Here is a 21,014-nt window from a genome sequence, read left to right as displayed (position 1 = left end):
AATAAGATAATCTCAGTAAATAAATCACGCATGACTTGGGTTATTTGAAATGAATTCATTAGTCTGACTTGTGTCCATGACGTCACGATAGTTTTCACCAATCATGCCTTGCTGTGGCAAGCGAAGCATCTTGCAAGCACCATGAAGACAAACCCACATGCGTCTAGTGCACCTAAAACCAAGAAAGCATCGTTGTAAGATAGCGTCCTGTCATACATCCAACCTATGCAAACAAACAAACCAGCAAACTGTTAAAAACCGGCATTATTACTACAAACAACCGTATATGCATGTGTATATAAAGAAAAAAAATATAATGTAAAAAATAAAGTTTCAAAGGTACAGAAAGATATGGTTCTTGAAAGCCCGGCTTTGAAATTACTCTATTATCTTCCGCGGTCAAGCAGTGATGTATTATTCCCACGTATCTCAAAAACCTCCCTTATTAAAATTAATTTGCTTTTATTTTATGTAAGAATATGTAACAATTCGAATTAAGCAGTAATACAGGGCAATGTTTCATAAAACTTGCTATCAAAAACAGATGCTAAATTTCTATAACAAATTTGCTCTCAGCCAATCAGATGCCACGGTTTCAGTAGCTTGTAACAGTTATTTTAACTTCTGATAATAAGTTTATGAAACAGGTCCCAGATTTGGTAATCCTAGATGAATCACCAAATAAGATATTCACAATTTCAGAAACGTCATATTACCTTACCAATTTCTTGTCTAAAATTTCTCAAAAATTTATATTTTTTTGCTTTTTCACGTCTCAGATAACAGTTTCCCCTCCCCGATTTATTCTTCAACATAAAAGTGGTTTAATTTTCCTTTCACTGAAACGTGGAATTCAATAATAATTGTATTTAAGCATGCATATTTCTCTCTCATGAAATACACGGTAGACAATTTTATGTTGGTAACTCAGTTAAAGTAGTGAATATTTATACCTGTAATCAGTCCTCCGAGCGGTTCCGAAAACCCCCGAACGAACATCGCAAACGACAGAGCCGTCGGGAATCGTTCGGGTGAAACGGATGAGCGGCTGACGAGGGTTACGAGGACGGTCTTGGACCCGTTCGATATACCATTGATGACGGCCGCGATGGCGATTACCGCAAACATGTTGGCGACAGGGTTCATGAAGAATGCGATGGCGCTTATCATCAAGGCGCCAGCGAAGGCATCGGTTGGAGTTAGGCAACGTTCGGTCATCTGGAGGAAGAAGCCGATAGAGAGACGGCCAACAACGTTAGAAGCACCTGCGATGAAAGGGTATGGCACACAGTTTGATCAGGGAGGTGTTTTAGACTGGTTTGATGTTACCATGACGGGTGAAAAAATGACAACAGTTAACTTATTACTAACTTCCCATGAAAATAGTTATCTTATAGAATCAAGCAAAATATGAAATGTAATTTCCTGCCTTCGAACAAGTGGATTTTATTATGGCAAACACAAATATGGCAACGGCTTTATAATCATCCCAAACAATTGTTTCTTCTCATAAGTAAAGCAATATACAGGGCATATAAGTAAAAAGGAACACAACTATGGTAGCTCCTAATTTAAAAGTAATAACTAATACGACTTTAAAATTTATTTCATGATGCAGAGTAACCATGCAGTGCTGTCAAAATCGCCTAATAATTATTCTGTTATAATTATTATTTATGATTAATTGATTACTAGCCTAGATCTATTTGATGGTAGACAAAATGGGCATTAGACAAACTGGTTTTTAGACTAAATGATCAATAGACCAAAAGGGTAGTAGACATTTTTTAGACAAGACGAAATGGCAATTTGGTAATCTACATGTCAACTTGCAATCGAGATCAATAGTTAGTACAGTATTTACACAATTCTATAGATCACTATATTCACTATGAAAATGTAGAAAAACAACGACAATGAAAATCAAGGTAAAAGTGAAAGTAATATTTTTTCTCGTAAAAAGTGGGAGTTATTTTATCACTGTTATTCTTTTGTGTTTTTTTTTGTTTGCATGAAGGAGCTATTGATTTCTTAGGTGTTCCCCTGTATTTGAATAACATACTTTGAAATATCGAGCTTTTTACCACACATTCTTTACAAAGACAGATATGGTGAAACATTAACGGCGCTGCTTGCGTCTTTCTTGAACAACTCACCTCCTATTGCTGCAAGTGAAACAGCTGTATAAGGTGAATACCCCTTTGCTATGGCATTTGGGACCAGGAAAACTATCCAACCGGTATAAGTAATACCATGAAGAAATATAGCCACGAGGGTTAGAGAAAACATAGGATAGTCACAAAATATTCTAAAATCCAAAATATGAACCATCTGTATAAATCCGTGTTTAATATTTTTCCAAACGCCCCAAGGTGCTTGATCCTCCAGCAATTCCTCAGAGTGGTAGCTTGACGAACTCGTCCCTGGTAAATCTTCTTTCCTCGTCGGCGAGTTCTTTGAAGTTGGATCATATTTTTGGCGTGAGTCGGCTGGGGAGAGAGTGTTTTCGTCCCCGTCGTTGTCAGATGCTAGTCTTGAGTAGGTTGGACCATGGTTAATAGATTGATTAGATGTCAGAGGCGTAGACTCATGGGTGCGGTCGGTAGGACAGGGGCGAAGGAGGGCACCAGCGACCATGGTTTGGAGATTTAGGCCACCTATTAACAGTAGTGCACCCCTCCATCCGTAGACTTCAATCAAGAACTCTGTGAGAAGGGGTAAGACCATCATCCCCACCCCGCCACCGCTTAACATGATGCTTGCTGCGATGAAGTAATTGGCGGGGAAGTACCGAACGACAGTAACTCGTATTGATAAGATGACTAACCCGTAGCCCAATGCTGAAAAGAATTACAAATGAATACAAATATTCATGCTTATATTTACTCTTCACGGGTTACCCGTCACAGGTTACCCATGAATTAGTAAATTCACCGCGCATAATACACTGTCGCTCATAAAGGTGGAAAAAAAAATTTTTATCCCAATTTATGGAATTATTTTAAAAATAATTTAAAAATAATAGATCTAAATAATAGTATACATTCTCAGATTTTATTGAATAATAATTTGCCAATGTGTGTTTTGCGTGACTGCTAAAGCATGTGTTTGCTACTATGCTTATCAACTAGGGGACCTTAAGTCATAAATGACAGTAATGAGGATTAATGCCCCACAAAAGGGCACTAATATAGCACATCGACACGGATTTGATCCTGGGGCCTCACAGTTACGAGGCCATTGCTTTGTCACTGAACCATAACTGTACGCAGCGGGGGCTAGGGTAGGGGGCAGTTTCCATAAATTTAAAAAAAAAACAGAAAATGCAATACATTTTCAATAATTTATTGCATTTTACCCCGGTTCCCAACATAAAAAAAATCCTCTGTGTGCCCATGCCTTGAGACATCATGCATGGCCGTCCACAGGATTTTGTTATGTTGGGGACCGGGGTAAAATGCAATAAATTATTGAAAGTGTATTGCATTTTCTGTATTTTTTTTTTGGCATATCACTATCACTACACTTAAGAAGGAAATAGAGATAGGGCGGGATAGAAATAAACATTTATGCCTGATACATGCCTGATACATGCCTGATAATTTAACCTTACAGAAAATTCATTCGACTTCGATAAAAAAAAAACATAACTGAACCATTTAATAATGTCCAAAATATCTTTAACATAACAATTATATCATTTCAGAATTAAAATGTCTTATATTGAGATGTTTTCCGTCGACCAATATATGAAATAGGAAAGGAAAGTGGTTGAAAAACAATCTTAAATTTAACTGGGTTATAAAAAGTATTTGTAATGACTCCATGCAATCAATAAATTATGATCAGAGCAGAGATTGAATTGCCGCTATACATGCAAATATCGCTTACCATAATGTCTCAGAGAATGTGCGAAATGCATTTTTATTTACTTTTGTTTCCTTCATCAAAGTATCTCTTTATCCAAGTCACTTTCATTGCACGGTTAACCGATACAAGATTAAATGCCTACGATTTTTTTAAATTTTAACATTGTCTTAATTTCCTCAAATTTTGGTTGAAATGTTCAGTTCATAAATATTACCATAGTGGTACTTCTTCAGTCCTCAAGCTTATTCATAAAGCCTGTTTTCAGTCGTCGTTTTGAGTTTTTTTTTTAAAAGAGTAAATAAAAATCATTGGCAGAATTACGCATAAGAAATAACCAATCTTCAAATGAATGAGAAACGAATAAAAACTAAAACAATTAAACAAACAAATAAACAAACAAACAAACAAGCAAAACAAACCAGTTATACCTGAAATAATTACGCATGTCATGAACTCTTGAATGGTGGTAACAACTGCGCATCCACAGTATCCTCCACCCGCCATCAATCCTCCGAAGATGATGAGTTTTCTTGCATTGATCTTCTTTAAGAGCTGATTCGTCACAATGGCTGGAAATATATAATAATGATAATAATAAATATAACAACAACAACAATAATAACAATGATGATTATAATAATAATAATAATAATAATAATATTAATAATAATAATAATAATTATTATTATAGATTGTTTTATAGATTGAGTAGATATCGAAGCCTGTCGTTCGTAACCGACAAGTCACCACATTCTTGTAAAATTGAACGAATCAATCAATGTCAAAGAATTGATTCATAATCACTCTATAATCGTTTATTTACGTTTACCATACCTGCTTGTGTATCCATTACGAATGAACATTAGGTGGGTATCTTGAATGTACGTTTTGACTCATTACCTCCCCATATATTTCTCCCTGTTTAATACTGATAACATGTTCAATTTGTCTTAATCAAAGCCCAAGATTGTATTCATACTTTCTTTATGCAAGAGAGAGAGAAAATATATTAACTGATAATTCTCTTCTACAAAATGAATTGCATCATTTTCAGTATGATTCAATTCACTGCAAATATTCAGAATCTGACTATGGTAAATTCACTTAATACACCAACGCTTCCATCGTTCCAACCGATAGACCATGTGCCCATACACCATCTTGAGCAAATATGGAAAGTTTCCAAATGAAATTTGAATTAAAAAAAATAAAAACAAATATATCATGCACACTGTTAAAAAAGTTGGGCAGATGTGACTAGGTAAATCGAAGTTTGGCAAATTTTGTCCGATAATTGGGTTATTTTCTTCCAACCATTTACTATATGTCAAGTTACCTCACGAAAGGTAAAAAAATAGGTTGGGTAGGTGTTACTTGGCAAATCGATGTTGGGCAAATGTCGTCCAACAATTGGGTTATTTCCTACCGACCATGCAGTAACCGATGAATTAATCGGGTAATGTTTTTTGGCAAATTAGAGTTTGGCCATTTTTGTTTCACATTTGGGTTATTTTCTCCCAACCATTTACTACATGTATTTACCCAATTACATGATCAATATAAGTTGGGCAGATGTAACTGGGCAAACGTCAGTCGGGCAACATTATATCCAACACAAGGATTATATTAGAGGTGTCTTGGTCGACTGGATTTGTCACACGACTGTGGATCACAAGGTCCGTGGTTGGAGCCAAGCCGCGGCACTAATGTCCTTTTGCATATAATATTTTATCCAACTTATTTGCTCAACTAGTGTCTAATATATGCTACACATTAGAATTGGGGGAATTTCTGATTAGGTCAATTTTTGTTTGTTAAAAGTTGGGTATTTTCTTTTTATCCAACACTGGGTAAAGAATGCAAAATCATTAATTTACCCAACAATTGGTTGGACACATATTAAATCGCCCTCATGTTGGGTAAAAATATTGTTTAGAGTGCGCTAAGGTGAAATCATCAATTCTCTATGACTGGCTTACACTCTAGTTCCTGAGAGACCATTCACCAAAGATCCATAATTATACAGGTTCCTCGAAAAGAGTGCATGGTACATCTGATTTATATCATTCATCAAGAAATGAAAAGCGAAAAATGTCAACTATAGATAAATACATCGGAAATCAAGTATCTATTCACATCTTTGTCCAAAATACAAATAGACACACACACACACACCCATAACAAACAAAACAAAAACTACTGCGCAAATCGATTTATAAGCTAAATGAAAGGAATACAAATTTTAATTTTGACCTATATTTTTAAAAATGAAACTTTAATTAGTTTCATCAATGATAATAATGATAATAATAATATGGATATTATAGTCTAAATAAGAATAAATAAACTTATGCTTGTCATTAGAGGCAAAAGTCAAATTCTAGATGATCATTACTTACCAAAACCAACAGACAGACCGTGTGACAAACCAACGGCTAGACCGATATATGACGTACTCGTGTTAAGGTTCTCAACCAGGTAAGGTAATAGGACCCCGAAGGACTTCAGCGTCCCTATACAGACGAGATTGACGACGAAAGCGCCGACGACCACCAACCAACCCCATGTTGGATGCAGGTCTCGCAGACTACAGCTGCATTGAGACATGATCGTTACCTACATCCGTGTTTGGGTCAGTATGGATGTCCAAGGTTTCACCTAAAAGACAGTTTGGAGGACTTTCGATCAATACAAGTTAGTTCAGACGACTTTCAATCCTCTCTAGATATTATGCGAAGATGACTTTTGAGGCGAAGCAGTTTCTTGCTCCTTCCCTTTACACACTAAATAGAGCCTAAGAGTTAGTCCACGTCATCAACGGGTTACTCTCAAAATATGATGATTATGCAAAATTCCATGTTCTTTTTTAAACGAAAGCAGTGGGATAGCTATTGCCTATCCCGGTTTCACCATGTTTCACAGTATTCCGCCAACATATATCTGGTGAATTTAAAGAAACTCTTTACAGAATAAAACGAATCTTGATCCAAGTGATAATGCCATGCAAGACAGATCGACTTATAGCATGGTAGGTTCACATCAAACACGGATATACATGTACTACCGTCATTCGCATTAAAAATCACATCCATCATACGACACCACTTTGCGGGTAGGGGGTGGCTATGATACTTCATGTCATTGAAATAAACTGAATACATGACACAGGCCTGCAGTAGGCTAGGTGATTTGCTCAAAATATGCATTACAATATAAGTCACAGTCAAGTTCACATTAAAAGGAAGTTGAATAAAAGGTCACTTAGTATTAAATTCAAAGGGGTCGCTTCAAAGAATTTTTGAAGGCTTTTGCCATATATTGTAATGAATGACTCCATATTCATCTAAAGAAATACATTCTGTTTTTTTGTTCGTGACGATTTAGGATTGATTTGGGGTTTTTAATGGCACAGTTATAGTTGACACACTTGACATGTTTCAGGTTTATTTATATTAAGTAGGACAAATTTCAAAAAGAGGCACTATTAGGGGGTTCTTCTGTAAGAACTCTTAGAACCAAAACAAGTATTTGGTAGCATTGGAAAGATGTAAAATATGTTTTATCGTTATAACGTTATTCATGATGATGAATTTGTTCGATATTGTAAGTCGTTATGTTTGATGGTTAGAAAGGATTTATGTTCATTTTCATCATAATGTTTGTAAATATAAAGGAAAGACAATTTACACTGTTGGTCATAATGATGGAATAATCATTTTTACCCCAATTTATTGAATGATTTTGACAATGATTTATTCCTAATAGATCTAGATAATAGTATACATTCTCAGATTTTATTGAATGACAATTGGGGAGTGTTTGTTTTGCGTGACTGCTAACGCATGTGTGTGCTACAATGCTAATCAACTAGGGGACCTACGTCCTTAAGTCATTACTGACAGTAATGGGGATTAATACCTCATAAAAGGGCACTAATATAGCACATCGACACGGTTTTGATCCTGGGGGCTAACAGTAACGAGGCCATTGCTTAGCCAATGAATCATGACTGTACGCAGCGGATGCTAGTGTACGTCGACGCCCATACAAAAACAAAAAACTAAGAAAATGCAATACATTTTCAATAATTCATTGCATTTTGCCCCGACCCCCAACATAAAAAAAATCCTCTATGTGGGCATGCCTTGAACCATAATGCATGACCCTACTGATGATTTTTTCCTGTTGGGGACCGGGGGAAAATGCAATGAATTATTGAAAATGTATTGCATTTTCTTTGTTTTTTTTCTTCAATTTAGAGATTTTCTGAAAAATCAGAGGCTGGAATATAAATAAGTAAAGCTGTATTCATGTTTCAAAAGGCTATGTTAGTTGGGCTAGAGTGGCCCTTGTTCAAGACCGCAAATGCCTTCAAAGTGCATGGTTATTGCTCTTATTCTTATTCATAACATTAATTTTCTAGTGCCCTTTTCGGACCTAAAGCTGCTCTAACGGTAATTTTAGACCCCAAAATGTGTGAAATTTAGATTAAATACGAGTAACAAATCAGCTTCCCTTTCAAGTGAATACACTGACCGTTAATTAATTAATTAATAAAAATCATACACGGGGCTTCTTGTTGTGCGTATATTATAACCAACATGAAAAACCAACATTGGCATTTGCTGGAATAAAGCGTTTAAGGCGCCAACTCGTTATTTCAACGGCTGGGTCAAATTAGAAATAGTCACATTTATGAACCGATTATCATTTAACAAAGATGATTTTGTCATTTAAATTGTATGTTCTTTCAAATTTGTCACTCATTTTTTCATTATCAAACCCCCAATACACATTTTTGTGTAGCGCCTTCTGCAACAAAACTCAACTATCCCTTTGAGTTCAATCATTTTGTGTATCTTCTATCAAATTGCGAAACGCAAGTAAAATACCGAACAAATTGAGAGCTCGATACGAGCATTGGAAAGTCTCCATTGTCATCATCGTCATCATCATCATCGTCATCATCGTCATCATCGTTCTCTGCATAATCATCATCATCATTATCATCGTTCTCTGCATCATTATCATCATCATAATCATCGTTCTCTGCATTATCATCATCATCATTATCATCGCTTTCTGCATCATCATCATCGTTCTCGGCATCATTATCATCGTCATCATCGTCGCTCTCTGCATTATCATCATCATCATCATCGCTCTCTGCATTATCATCGTCATCATCATCATCTTTCTCGGCATCATCATCATCATCATCGCTCTCTGCATTATCATCATCATCATCATCATAATCATCATCATCATCATTATCGTTCTCGGCATCATCATCATCGTCATCATCATCATCGCTCTCTGCATTATCATCATCATCATCATCGCTCTCTGCATTATCATCGTGATCATCATCATCTTTCTCGGCATCATCATCATCATCATCGCTCTCTGCATTATCATCATCATCATCATCGCTCTCTGCATTATCATCATCATCATCATCGTTCTCTGCATTATCATCATCATAATCATCATCGCTCTCTGCATTATCATCATCATCGCTCTCTGCATTATCATCATCATCAGACAATCATCTTTCTCGGCATCATCATCATCATCGCTCTCTGCATTATCATCATCATGATCATCGCTCTCTGCATTATCATCGTGATCATCATCATCTTTCTCGGCATCATCATCATCATCATCATCATCATCATCATCATCGCTCTCTGCACTATCATCATCATCATCGTCATCATCATCATCATCATCATCTTTCTTGGCATCATCATCATCATCATCGCTCTCTGCATTATGGTCATCATCATCATCATCGTTCTCTGCATTATCATCATCATCATCATCATCATTATGCCTAATGCTCTCAATCTTAGGGTAGAAGCATGCAGTCGACTGTAATGTTTTTGACGTAGAGGGTAATCTTCAATTCTAAGAGAATGCACGTATTAATGATACTTCCCCCAAAAAAGTGATTTTAGGCTGCAATTGAGATGGCTCTTTAATTTATTCTAGAAAGGGACGCATTCGTTAAACAAGAATAAAAGGTAAATTTAATGAGATTTTTTTTTTCTTGGGGTGGGGTTACAAGTGGTTTTCACAATAACCCTAAACTTTTTTGTGAAAGCCACTTTACTTGTAATGAACGAACGTTTGAAATTTTCGAAAGGCAAGTAAAGATTGGTGACAGGAATTTATCTCACTACAAAGAAGTTTAATGTTATTATAATTCACAGTTATTGCCCCAAAGTTATGGAATAATCTCTCCATTTATATACGAGAAGCCCCTACATTAGAATCATTTAAGTTTCTCCTGAAGACCCACCTCTTTCCATAATTGTGATTAACTCCCCCCCCCCCCAAGATATTTATTTTAAGAGTAATTAATACTACCTTGCAGTTTAATGATAGTGCAATTTCTATTGCATAATGTTGTATTTAAGATGCATAATTGTTATATTGAATATAATAATTTGTATTTAAGTTGTATTTTAATATTTCAAATGGTTTATTTTATGTCTGAATCCATATCTGGTTTATTTATATATTTCAATCAATTTCGATGCAGTCCTTATTTGTGTAATGTCATATTCTTCTTTGCCGTTTACTTGTAATATTGTTTCTTTAGTATTTCTCACTTTTCCTTCCTTATCCTTTCTTCTTTCTCTTGCGCTTAGAAACATTGTATTAAGCGCATTATAAATGTAATGTGTTATTATTATTATTATAAAATAATTGGAAGCTCATAAAGTAATTTTTCACCTTAACTAGAAATCAACGTCCCCTTCAAACTAAATATATTAAGAACCACTTTAAGCTTACAGGAATTCGGAGGCGGTTATGAATGTTTAATGAACAGTCAAAGTAGTCCTTTTTTAGTATGTAGGTCTGATCAAATCACTTCAAAATGTGGGGATGTAGGCCTACCCCCTTCCCCGTGTCCCCCTTTCTTCGGTTCAACTACCGGTCGTTCTTCTGTGGATTCCTTCACATTGGCCATTTTATATTGACATGATGACTGACTGGATGGGAGCAAGCTACCTAAACCTGAGTGGGATGCTCAGATTAATAACAAGAAAATACGTGCGGGGAGGGAAGAAATGAATATCATTGGTGAATCGAATCCACTGTCGACAGATGTCGTTATTTATATCTGTCATAGCTCATGAAAATAAATATATATTCGCTTGAGCAATACATCTTTTATTTCCAACAAAAGATACACTATTGGCAATCAGAAGAAAGCTGTATACTGGTGAGAGTAGACCTATCAAAGATTGGGAGATAGGCAGAGACTGAGAGGGTAACGACAGAAAGTAGGAGGAGGAGGAGGAGAGAGAACATATTAATATTTCGTACTTTTCACACTTCCCTCATCACCTTCTCATTGCGACACAGTGTTTTCATTTAGGCGCGAAAAATCTAGATCGCCGGGACGAGCTGTCCCTTGGTGCAGACGATGAAGGAACGATATCAGGTCTCAGCGATAGGGTGAGAGCGCGCTACATGAAGGCGCGAAAAGAATCGCTATCGGTGCAATCTCCGTCTGCAGAATGATGAAGATGGTGGATGGTGCATTGTGGGATAAAGAGGAAGGATCCGTGAAATAGGCTTAGACTGTGCAAGTAGTGATGCCGCAAATCGAAGTAATTTTGAAAGTAAAGCTCGGGCAATTTCTCGAGAGAAGTTTGAGTCAGCTAGATAAAAGGCGAAACCAAAGGTGCTATACGAGAGAAGGTAGCCCTCAAGCGTTTGTAGAAGGTGACGCAAATACAGAACATAGAGGAGATAAAGTTTTAAAAAAGGACAAATCTCTTAATGCTTTTAGAACTCTGTTTAGTATCTTGCCTCAGACTCACAGACTCGGGTTAATAATTGTATAACGCTGTGGTGAATTATACAGGGCTAAAAAGGTTGTCTAAACTAACCCGGAGGGGATGTCTCTATTAGCAAGTCTAAAGAAAAACAAGCAAATAGGCCTATATTACCTACGGATACAGACAAGATAAACACATTAATCCATTATAGTCGTGACCTGGCATTATTACATCCTAGATCATAATAGGGAGGGGTCAAGCCTTCCAGATTTAATCGTTTATGCCGTATCGACGATGTCTGATGACATTTACAGGGCAAAATTATCCCAAGGTGATTAGATGCATGATTGTAATCGTGTTATCACTGGCATCCAGAAACGAGTTCGTGCAAGCGTGAAAAGAAGGGGCTGTGGAAGAGAACGAAAAAAAAAAATAGAGAGATGGGGAGGATGGAAAGAGATGAATGGATAGGAATGGGGTGGCAAACTTGGGAGAGGGGAGAAAGACGAAGAGATGGAGAGAGGGTAACGAAATAAGGAGAAAGAAAGAGAGAGGGGGTTGGGAGACAAATAAATACACATAGACAAAGAAAGAGAGAGCGAGACCTCTAGAGATTGAGGTAAGTGCTTTAGCTATCATCTATATTTAGTGCGTTTCGCAGGATGTAATCTTATTTAGATGTGAACATCGCTATATACAATAATATTGTCAGCACACCTATTTTAGTTCTTCAAAGTTTCCATTACCCATTCCCCCCCCCCTCTCTCTCTCTCTCTCTCTCTCCCTCTCTTTCACACACACACACTCTCTCTCTCTCTCTCTCTCTCTCTCTCTCTCGCTCTCTCTCAGTGCTCTCTCTCTTTCTCACACATACTTTTTTTAACATACACACACACACACACACACTCTCTCTCTCTCCCTCCCGCCCGTCTTTCTACAAACTTGTTTCATTCATCGTTTTAATTCGTATCTTGATTTTAAATTCATGAAATTCATACCTAGATTAGAGGTGAAGTTATTTTTTCGTCTTCTTATAAACACCGTCTTCAAATTTTAAAATTTAAAATAGCAAAGTATACATTCTACAAGCGAAATAAAATAACAGCCTAAGATAACGTACTATCCTCATCTTCCAGATTATTCAATTATTATTACAATCTAAATGCTTCTGTTTCCAGGGGTTACTGTAAGATTATGTGTAAGACTTGGAGGCACCTGCTTTAAAATACTCTCAATTTCCCATAGGATGTACCCTCCTCCCACGCATGAACGGAGAGAGGAAATGTGCAGAAAATGACGTCCCCTCTTCTCATCCTCACGATGTCGTGTACGAAGGAAATTATGGAATATTCTCCTCAGGCTCTGGGTTTGTCCCGGAGGAAAAACCAGTGTTCCATCTGATGAGAGCCCCCACCTTAAAGATAAATTTGAGTTCTGGTAATGCGATTGCATTGTGAAAGAAAAGGTGTGGAATGGATCATAAAAGTTGATCATATAGCATGTAAGTAATGGTGTATAATGCAAGGTTCTGGAGTCATCAAAATCATCATAAATTTGGCAGAGTCTTGGTAAAGTTACAATTACTTACACAGAAAGATGTATATGGGACAACACACATGGTGTCGGGGCTAGTACTACACTGATTTCCTTATCTTTCTATGCTCATTACTCAGCCAGTATACATTTTCTTCCAAAATTGTTTGGCACATGACATTTATTTGTAATCTTGAACATTCAGTGTAAGTTTCGTTAGATTCTGTGAGAATTCATTTTCTTTTTTTTTAACCAGAACTCAAGTTTATCTTTAACCACACTTCCGCCCGTTCCAACCATATAACTCTTATCAATCATTAAAATGCCTTTCATTTGTCTTGTATAAGGTCGTACGGTTAAAAATTGCAGGTACATGGAATCCGCTGCATCCATTCACAGACATGCAGAGACAGAAAGGGCAACAGAGAGGGGAGAGAGTACTATATACGTAGTTTATGAATTAAGAGAAGAAAATGCAAATTAAGATAGAAATGTCAGTTATTGCCTTTATTCGGTCTCCCTTTCTTGTACTGGCTTTAGTATCTCCTGTGAAGGAAAGTTTTTAGAAAGATTAGCCATGCAGTTAAAGAAGAAGAGAGCGACAGAAAGAGAGAGAGAGAGAGAGAGAGAGAGAGAGAGAGAGAGAGAGAGAGCAAGAGAGAGGGAATGGGGGTGGGTGGAGAGATTCTAGTTAAAACTTACTCATGCAGCTTTCATAAAAAGAGGGCAGCAAAATGAAGATGAATGTAAAGAAATAAATAAAGGACGATTGAAAGGAGTCTTATTCCCTTTCCTTCAATTGTCTCTTTTTTGTGTGTAATCTGATTGAAAGATATAGAGAAGATAAGACAGACAACAAATTTGGAGGAGAGCAGAGAGAGAGAGGGGGAGAGAGAGAGAGAGAGAATGAGAGAAATTGGAGGGAGATAATAAAGAATCAAATTACGACACATCGTCTCATTTGACGAGTTAAATCAGATATATCTGTATGAACTCTGAAAGGTCACGCCGTGATGTCTATTTCCGTACCTGATTTGGTTTCTTGTTTTCCACCCTCGGTTTCCCTTCCAGATTCCTCATCCTCCCCTCTTCGATATCCCAATAACATGATAACCATTCTCCTTCCTCGTGTTCGAATTATTATTGCATTCTATTTTCATGTAATTTCATGTCCAGAAATAGATCATTATAAACATAATAAGGTACTGCGGTTTTCACACCGGATACTGTGCCATATACAGAGAGATGGGAACGAAGACAGTGTTGTATTTGGCAAGCCACGTGTACTATATAGACCCAATATGATTTTTTTTTTTTTAATTAAACTATATAATTTTTAGGGGGATTATAAGCGGGAAGGGGTTGAATACCTCTGACTTTTGTTATTAAAAATATTAAGTATTTGTGTGTACTGTAAAATTTACACATCCAGATACCCTGCAATAAGTAGGAAAGTACATCGAGTATCTATCTTCTAAAATCTTTGTGTTTTTGTTACAATTTCTCTAAAAAGAATGACAAAATGGTGATTATAATCATGTGGAATTTTTATCTTTGAGCTGACACGAATACACCCCCCCCCCCCGAAAACATATATCTGCATGCACGCTCTCATCCTTTATGGAGAAATGCCGTCTCATGTAGAATAATTTGTTTGAATTTGATTTTCTTCCTCTCTAATAAGATTACATCGATTACACATGGTTCACAAACCACTTTGAGCCGCATACGGTTTAACTTCTCCTTGGGTGAACTTGAAGGTAACATTGGCCATTGGGAGGGTATGGTATCCTTAAAGGGAAACTCGAAAAACAGGCTGGTAAACATCATGTACTTCTTTTTACTCTTTAGACTTTAGAGCATCATATTTTTTGTCTCGGAAATGGTGATTGTTTATTTCCCTCTCAATTCTGTTGTAAAATACCACTATATGCAAACTAAAATTTAAACGAAAAAATACAATTCAAAAAATTGTAAGAGTACAAAGAGTTATAATGTGTAATAACAACAATAGGCCAGACTTCACAACTGCACGTTTTGACGATTACGTAATGCATATGATTAAATTATATACTTACTTCCCTCAAAGTTTATTTGATAAACTAAGCATCAATGATGCGATAGCCAGATTAATATGATGATGATATTTACAATGGCATTTATCATGGTCTATGTATTTATAGAAATGCAACGGGTGGAACGTGTACTTCATAATTCGTACTTCTGGTAGCAAAAATGATATTGGAATAAAACCTTATCTTGTTTCATAGTCTCATTGTATCAAAAGATATGAAAGCCAGATGATGTTCTTTGTCCCGTTCGTGATGTCCATGTATTATGCACGATGTATATCCCTGCTGCAGTGTCTTAATTTAGGTGGTCCTTATTAATTCATGCATTGTATAGCAGAGGAAATGTAACTAATAATGCAGCCATGTGTTGTATTTTCACTATCCGGCAACATAATGGAAAATAAATCAAACCATTGCATTGCAGTTAGGTTTTGTATAAATTCTTCTGAATACCTTCATAATTACCATCATACATGTATCATCATCTTATGCACACCATTACTGTGTTAAATTTCTCTCAACCGAGCTCGAGATGTGATAGGGAGCTTCTAGAAAACTAAACTATTTAACCCCGGTCAAGTGTTCGATAATACGACTTCAATATATCTTGTCAATTTTCTTGATTCTCAGAACGAGGATTAAGCTTCTTATAAATTATTCCAACTAACTCAAAAGGGCCATCAAATGAAATCGATAATGAGTATTGCCCCTGTTGGAGTATTTTTACGCTGACCTTTCATGTCAGGGTCTCTGTTGTACCATTTAAACAGCAGATACTTAGCGAATTGCAAGTTATGCTATTTCACCATGAAAAATTATTATAGAAAACAGTATTTCAAGTCAGCAATTTATTTCAACATCAGAAGGAAGAGTTTCTTCATGTCAAATGTGTTGATCCACTTTTTGTTGTTGATATGAATCCGAATTGATCTGTTATATTTATTTGGTTCCGATTATTATGTAACTGAACTGAAATCAATAAGACTTGGATTCAATTAATTAATGGAATTTTATAAATACATTTGAGATCAGATGTCCCTTAATTAAATAAATGAGGGGGAGTAATGAATGAAAGAACGAGAGGGTATAAGGGGACAGAAGGATAGAGAGGATATAGGGGAGAAGAGGGAAAGGAGAGGTAGAAAATGAGAGGGGAGGAGGATTAGAAACATATCATATCTAACGATGATTTTGCTTAATAATTAATATTATAGTCATAATTGGCGCACATTCAAATATACTAACCCCAAAATACAGCCTGCGCGTACCAACTTGAAAATTCGATTCCCTAAGTAATTATCAAGTGATTATCAAATGCATGGTATCCCTTACTATAATCAGCTTATAAGATACAACGATCTCTGGTGACTATTGATTGCCATCCCGGATTGCCATTCCTTATTATTATTGAATGACTGCACACCTAAAGAAAGACCAGAAGACTCTTGTTTGCAAACAAATGATAAGTAATCCCCCATGGCTTTTTAATCCTATAACCCCGAGAATAATCGGGAGCGCGATTAATACATGTACCAACAAAAAAAAACTTCAGCTTCAAAAAGGCGGGGTAGGGGTTTATTGAACAAAAGTACTACAGATTTGAAAAGCCCCATCGACTTGTTATCCCTAGTCTTCTCTCTCTTTTGTGGGATAACGGATAGGTCATAACCGATATGTTTGCTTCGTGTGGTAATTATTGTTATATTGTCTTGACTTAAAGAGGTATTCTTTAGGAAAGCATTCGAAGCGAAAGGGGGACAGAAGATAGAGAGGGGGAGAGAGAGGGGGAGAGAGGGATAGAGAGAGAGAGAGAGAGAGAGAGAAGGGGGTAGGGAGGGTTGAGGAAGAAACAGGGGTATGGAGGAGGAAAATGGAGAGAATGCAGTCCTGTATCGACGGTAAAAGCCAGGAATGGATAGACAGGAAAAAAGAGATACATATCGATCTTTTGCAAATTGGAGGATCACTTACTTGGAATCAGATACCACATACTGTGTTTCTCTAAATACTATAAATCATTAAGTTTTATAAAGGATTACCATCACGCCTTCAAGCTTAGCTTTATTATGTGACAATCCTTCTTCATGATTAATTTATGTTAGAATTATAATGTAAGTATTTTACGTTGATGATATGTATCTTTTGTTTATTATCATGATTGTGTTGTAATTAGTTTATAACGTTGGGAAAAGACTATTGAAGAAAAATAGATGTAATGAAATAATTAAATAAAAATCAAATACTCTATATTCTTTATATTTGATCTCAACTTATTTACATTGTTTCAGGCTAGGACAGGAGGGGTGGGGTTGAGACTGTGTAGGTTCCCATTAAGTTATATCAACCAAGGCAGTGGCTACTCACACACATAAACATCATAGAATTAGGAGTATAGGGGAAATGTACGCATTTATAATATAGGATTTCCCGGCCAAATTCGCGAGTTTGTCATTCAAATTCATTTGTCTTGCGTTCAAATTCGACGGTTTTAGTGCTGTCGGGTATATCTCGGGTTTATATTCCTTTTTCTAGATTTCAAATCTATGAAGTTTTCGTTAGAATCTATGTATGTTTCATTCCAATTAATGAACAAATTGCTTCTTTCGCTATTTGGTCATTCGATTTAGCGCAACACGATTTTCTGACATCGCGACGGTGTACTTTTAGCATTCTAATTCATTTGTAGCATTCAAATTAGCACTTTGTGCACTAAAATTAATGGTCAATATACATTTCTTGTTTTTTAAACACTTTTTATACCTCATTCTTTTTCTTTCAAGATCATTTTTTCATGTGTATTTCATCCCATTTTTTTCTTCTTGCATTTATACTCTTTATATACTTTTAGATTTATCAGATATTCATCAGCCTTTAAGTTTGATTGTTAACAAAAAAAGACTTACTGTACATCTACGGTCTTGATGGTCTCAATGTGTAAATATTTATGTAAGGAAGTTGTTTGTCTTGTGTTTCATCATAAATTTATCACAATTTCATTATGGAGGAAGGGTACAATATTGTGACTGGAGTAGGTGTTTTCGTATCCCCACTTTTCCGGGGTATATGGACATGTCCGTTCAGAGATGCCATATCCCTTGATTTCGCCCCTTCTTTACCTAATGTCTGACTACAAACATATGCTTTGTCCTCAAAATTAATAAATTGAATAACAGAAAAGACCCCATTTTTTTAAAGTTGTAAACGTGTGTTGCATTTCTTCCCCCTAACATTCCTAACTTGGATAAACATAATTCGAATACGAATGACAGGTGTTAATTTGAATGATAAAAATGACGCCTCGACAAGTGACGATTAATTTGAATGCTAGTTGAGCAGTTTCTAAATTGAATGACAGATCTATGAAATCCTTCGACCAAAATCCTAAATTAAATACAAAATCGGGAAAATTGAATGATACTTGGCATGGCAAAGCTGATCTGCGCTAACTTAAATGCAAAGTAAATGAATTCGAATGACAAGCTCGCGAATTTGGCCGGGAAATCCTATATCAACAATTTTTTGGAAAAGAGCGCGCACATTTCAAAACTGAATATATATTTTCTAATCCAGACAAAAAAATAGCGACTTTTATCAAAATTCTTACTCGTCGCAAATCACAAAGTAATTCGGAATCATATACAAACTAGTAGAAAAAGATGAAGTTACAAAAAATATGATTTGAGTATGAGTTTGCTAAACTTCATACAACGAAAATGTAGATGTGCTGACTCTATTCCATTTGCCACTAATTTGTGTTAATGAAAGTTCAGCCTTAGGTTCCTTACCCATCTTTTAAAAAAAAATTTTTTTTTTTTTTTTTTTGCTGTCATCGTTTCTTGTTTTTGTGGTGCCTTATAGTCGGAATGCAGCCCGATGAAACTTCAAATAAATGGAATTTTTGGATTAAAATGTGAAATTTAATTAACTTTCTGGCTGGATGGTTATAGATCCGCTGTGTGGTTACGGTGACGATTTTCTCAAACTCCAAGGATTTGATGGATTATCTGCGGTAGCCTAGAGTTTCCCGTTCCATGACAAACACAATAGACAGACAGATGATACGCAGATTTGATCATAAACATGCCGATACATTTTTCAGACTGTAATGCCTTAATTAAAGATTGAAAAAAAAGATTGAACGGCAATTATGATGCTACACAGAGAATAGGCATTGAGAAGATTCGCGCGGTGTCGGGAATAATGGTGTCGATATTACTGGAAAACGTTAATATTAAATGATATGGAAAGAAATAAAGGTGAAGTGAAGTTCAATTTAAACGGATATGTTTGTTCACATCATGTTATTGATACGTCAGCAAAAAAGAAACAGAGACATTATGACAAAGGCATATAGAGAAAAGGAAAATATAATAAGCAAGTCCAGGACTTGACCTGATTAAACGACATGGTAGTTAAACAGATCAGGTAGCCACGTAATATGATAAATGTTGACAAATATCGAAAAATAGTCAATTAAACTCTCCTTTTATTGTCACCGAACCAACAATTATTGAGATAAGATCATAAGACGTACACTCAGAGGTAATCCGGACGGATCCTAATTCGTTGGTCCATGGTTCGACACTTTCACAGTAGTATTTTGACCCCAACCCTCACCCTCACCACACCATCAACATTATGATGTTAAGTTACAGGAAAATTCAGAGAATGAAGCTTTCAAAGATATGAATGTTATACTTCCTCAGAGCACACTCATCATTTGATTTAAAGAAAAGAAAATTTATATCATCACATTGAACTTTTATCGGTTTTCTATGTTTTTTATCATTAGTGGAATAGTCACAGATCTATGTTTTGAGGGGCATTGATGTTTTACAAGGCATTAAGGCGTGTATTGAAAATGTAAACCCTCTAACAATGGATGTTTTAAGCGTTCTTAAAACTCCCAAGCAGAACCAATTAAAGGTCGATTACATGCTAATCGTCTCATATGAAATCATGGAACAAAGCTTCTTTTCTTTAAGCTTATTATCTACTAGGCCTGATATCATGAAAATCTGAGAAATCTGGCGAAGGCCGGTCGTAAACGATTTGGAATGAGAAGAATACAAACGGAATCGAATTTTGCAATGAATCCTTTTTGCTTCATCTCCTATTTTCTTCTGTTTTTCATCTTTGAAGGTTGCTCATACAATTCTTTCTACACCTGACATCGAGCTCCAACAGTTCAGTATTCTCGAGGTAGACGGTCCCCTTTTAGGAACCCAAGCCCCTAATTTAAACAGGTACTGTATCATTCCGAATTAAAGGAGGGTGTTTGAAATTGGGTGTACACATCCAGAGCAAAATGTTTACTCTAAAAAAAGAAAATTCTCTCTTTCATTTGTTTTCTTTCAAATCCACTATTACAAACACGTTGTTTATATAAAGGTCGTGATTATCAATTTGGTATAATTTTGCTTGGCAAGTATACTTGGCAATTACATATATAGGAATGCTCTTCGAACTTGACAGTTCTGCATGGTTAGCGTCAAAGTCCCACATAATCCACAGAAAATGGTAATGATTGGCTACACAGAATCCTTTTTCATCCAAATTTCCCTTTCCTTTTCCTTATTTTTTATAAAGTTCTTTTCTAATCTCTCTTTGCGTTCTATGTTTTTTTTCTCCATAGTTTTGTAATTATCATGTGTATTTTCACTTTCATCATTTACATTCCGCTTTCGATGACGATGATCTATATCTAGTTATCTACATCACAACTCAACCGGACAGTAGAGAC

At 36.0% G+C, this 21,014-nt stretch overlaps 1 protein-coding gene across 1 annotated transcript; it reads right to left on the bottom strand.

Annotated features, from left to right (window-relative positions):
• Nucleotides 1-101: 101 nt before the first annotated feature.
• LOC100892968 (monocarboxylate transporter 14-like) lies at nt 102-6,477 on the bottom strand. Its single transcript, XM_011682022.2, has 5 exons — nt 6,270-6,477; nt 4,299-4,439; nt 2,157-2,840; nt 954-1,265; nt 102-223 (listed from the first exon to the last, which is right to left on the bottom strand). The coding sequence occupies exons 1-5, from the start codon at nt 6,475-6,477 to the stop codon at nt 102-104; spliced, it is 1,467 nt and encodes a 488-aa protein (XP_011680324.1).
• Between the last annotated feature and the right edge of the window lie 14,537 nt (nt 6,478-21,014).

This window comes from Strongylocentrotus purpuratus, unplaced genomic scaffold (genome assembly GCF_000002235.5).
Source record: "Strongylocentrotus purpuratus isolate Spur 01 unplaced genomic scaffold, Spur_5.0 spur5_scaffold_7, whole genome shotgun sequence".
In the NCBI taxonomy this organism is placed as follows: domain Eukaryota; kingdom Metazoa; phylum Echinodermata; class Echinoidea; order Camarodonta; family Strongylocentrotidae; genus Strongylocentrotus; species Strongylocentrotus purpuratus.
The sequence above is the reverse complement of the archived record's forward strand: the minus strand, read 5'-3'. Positions and strand labels throughout refer to the sequence as shown.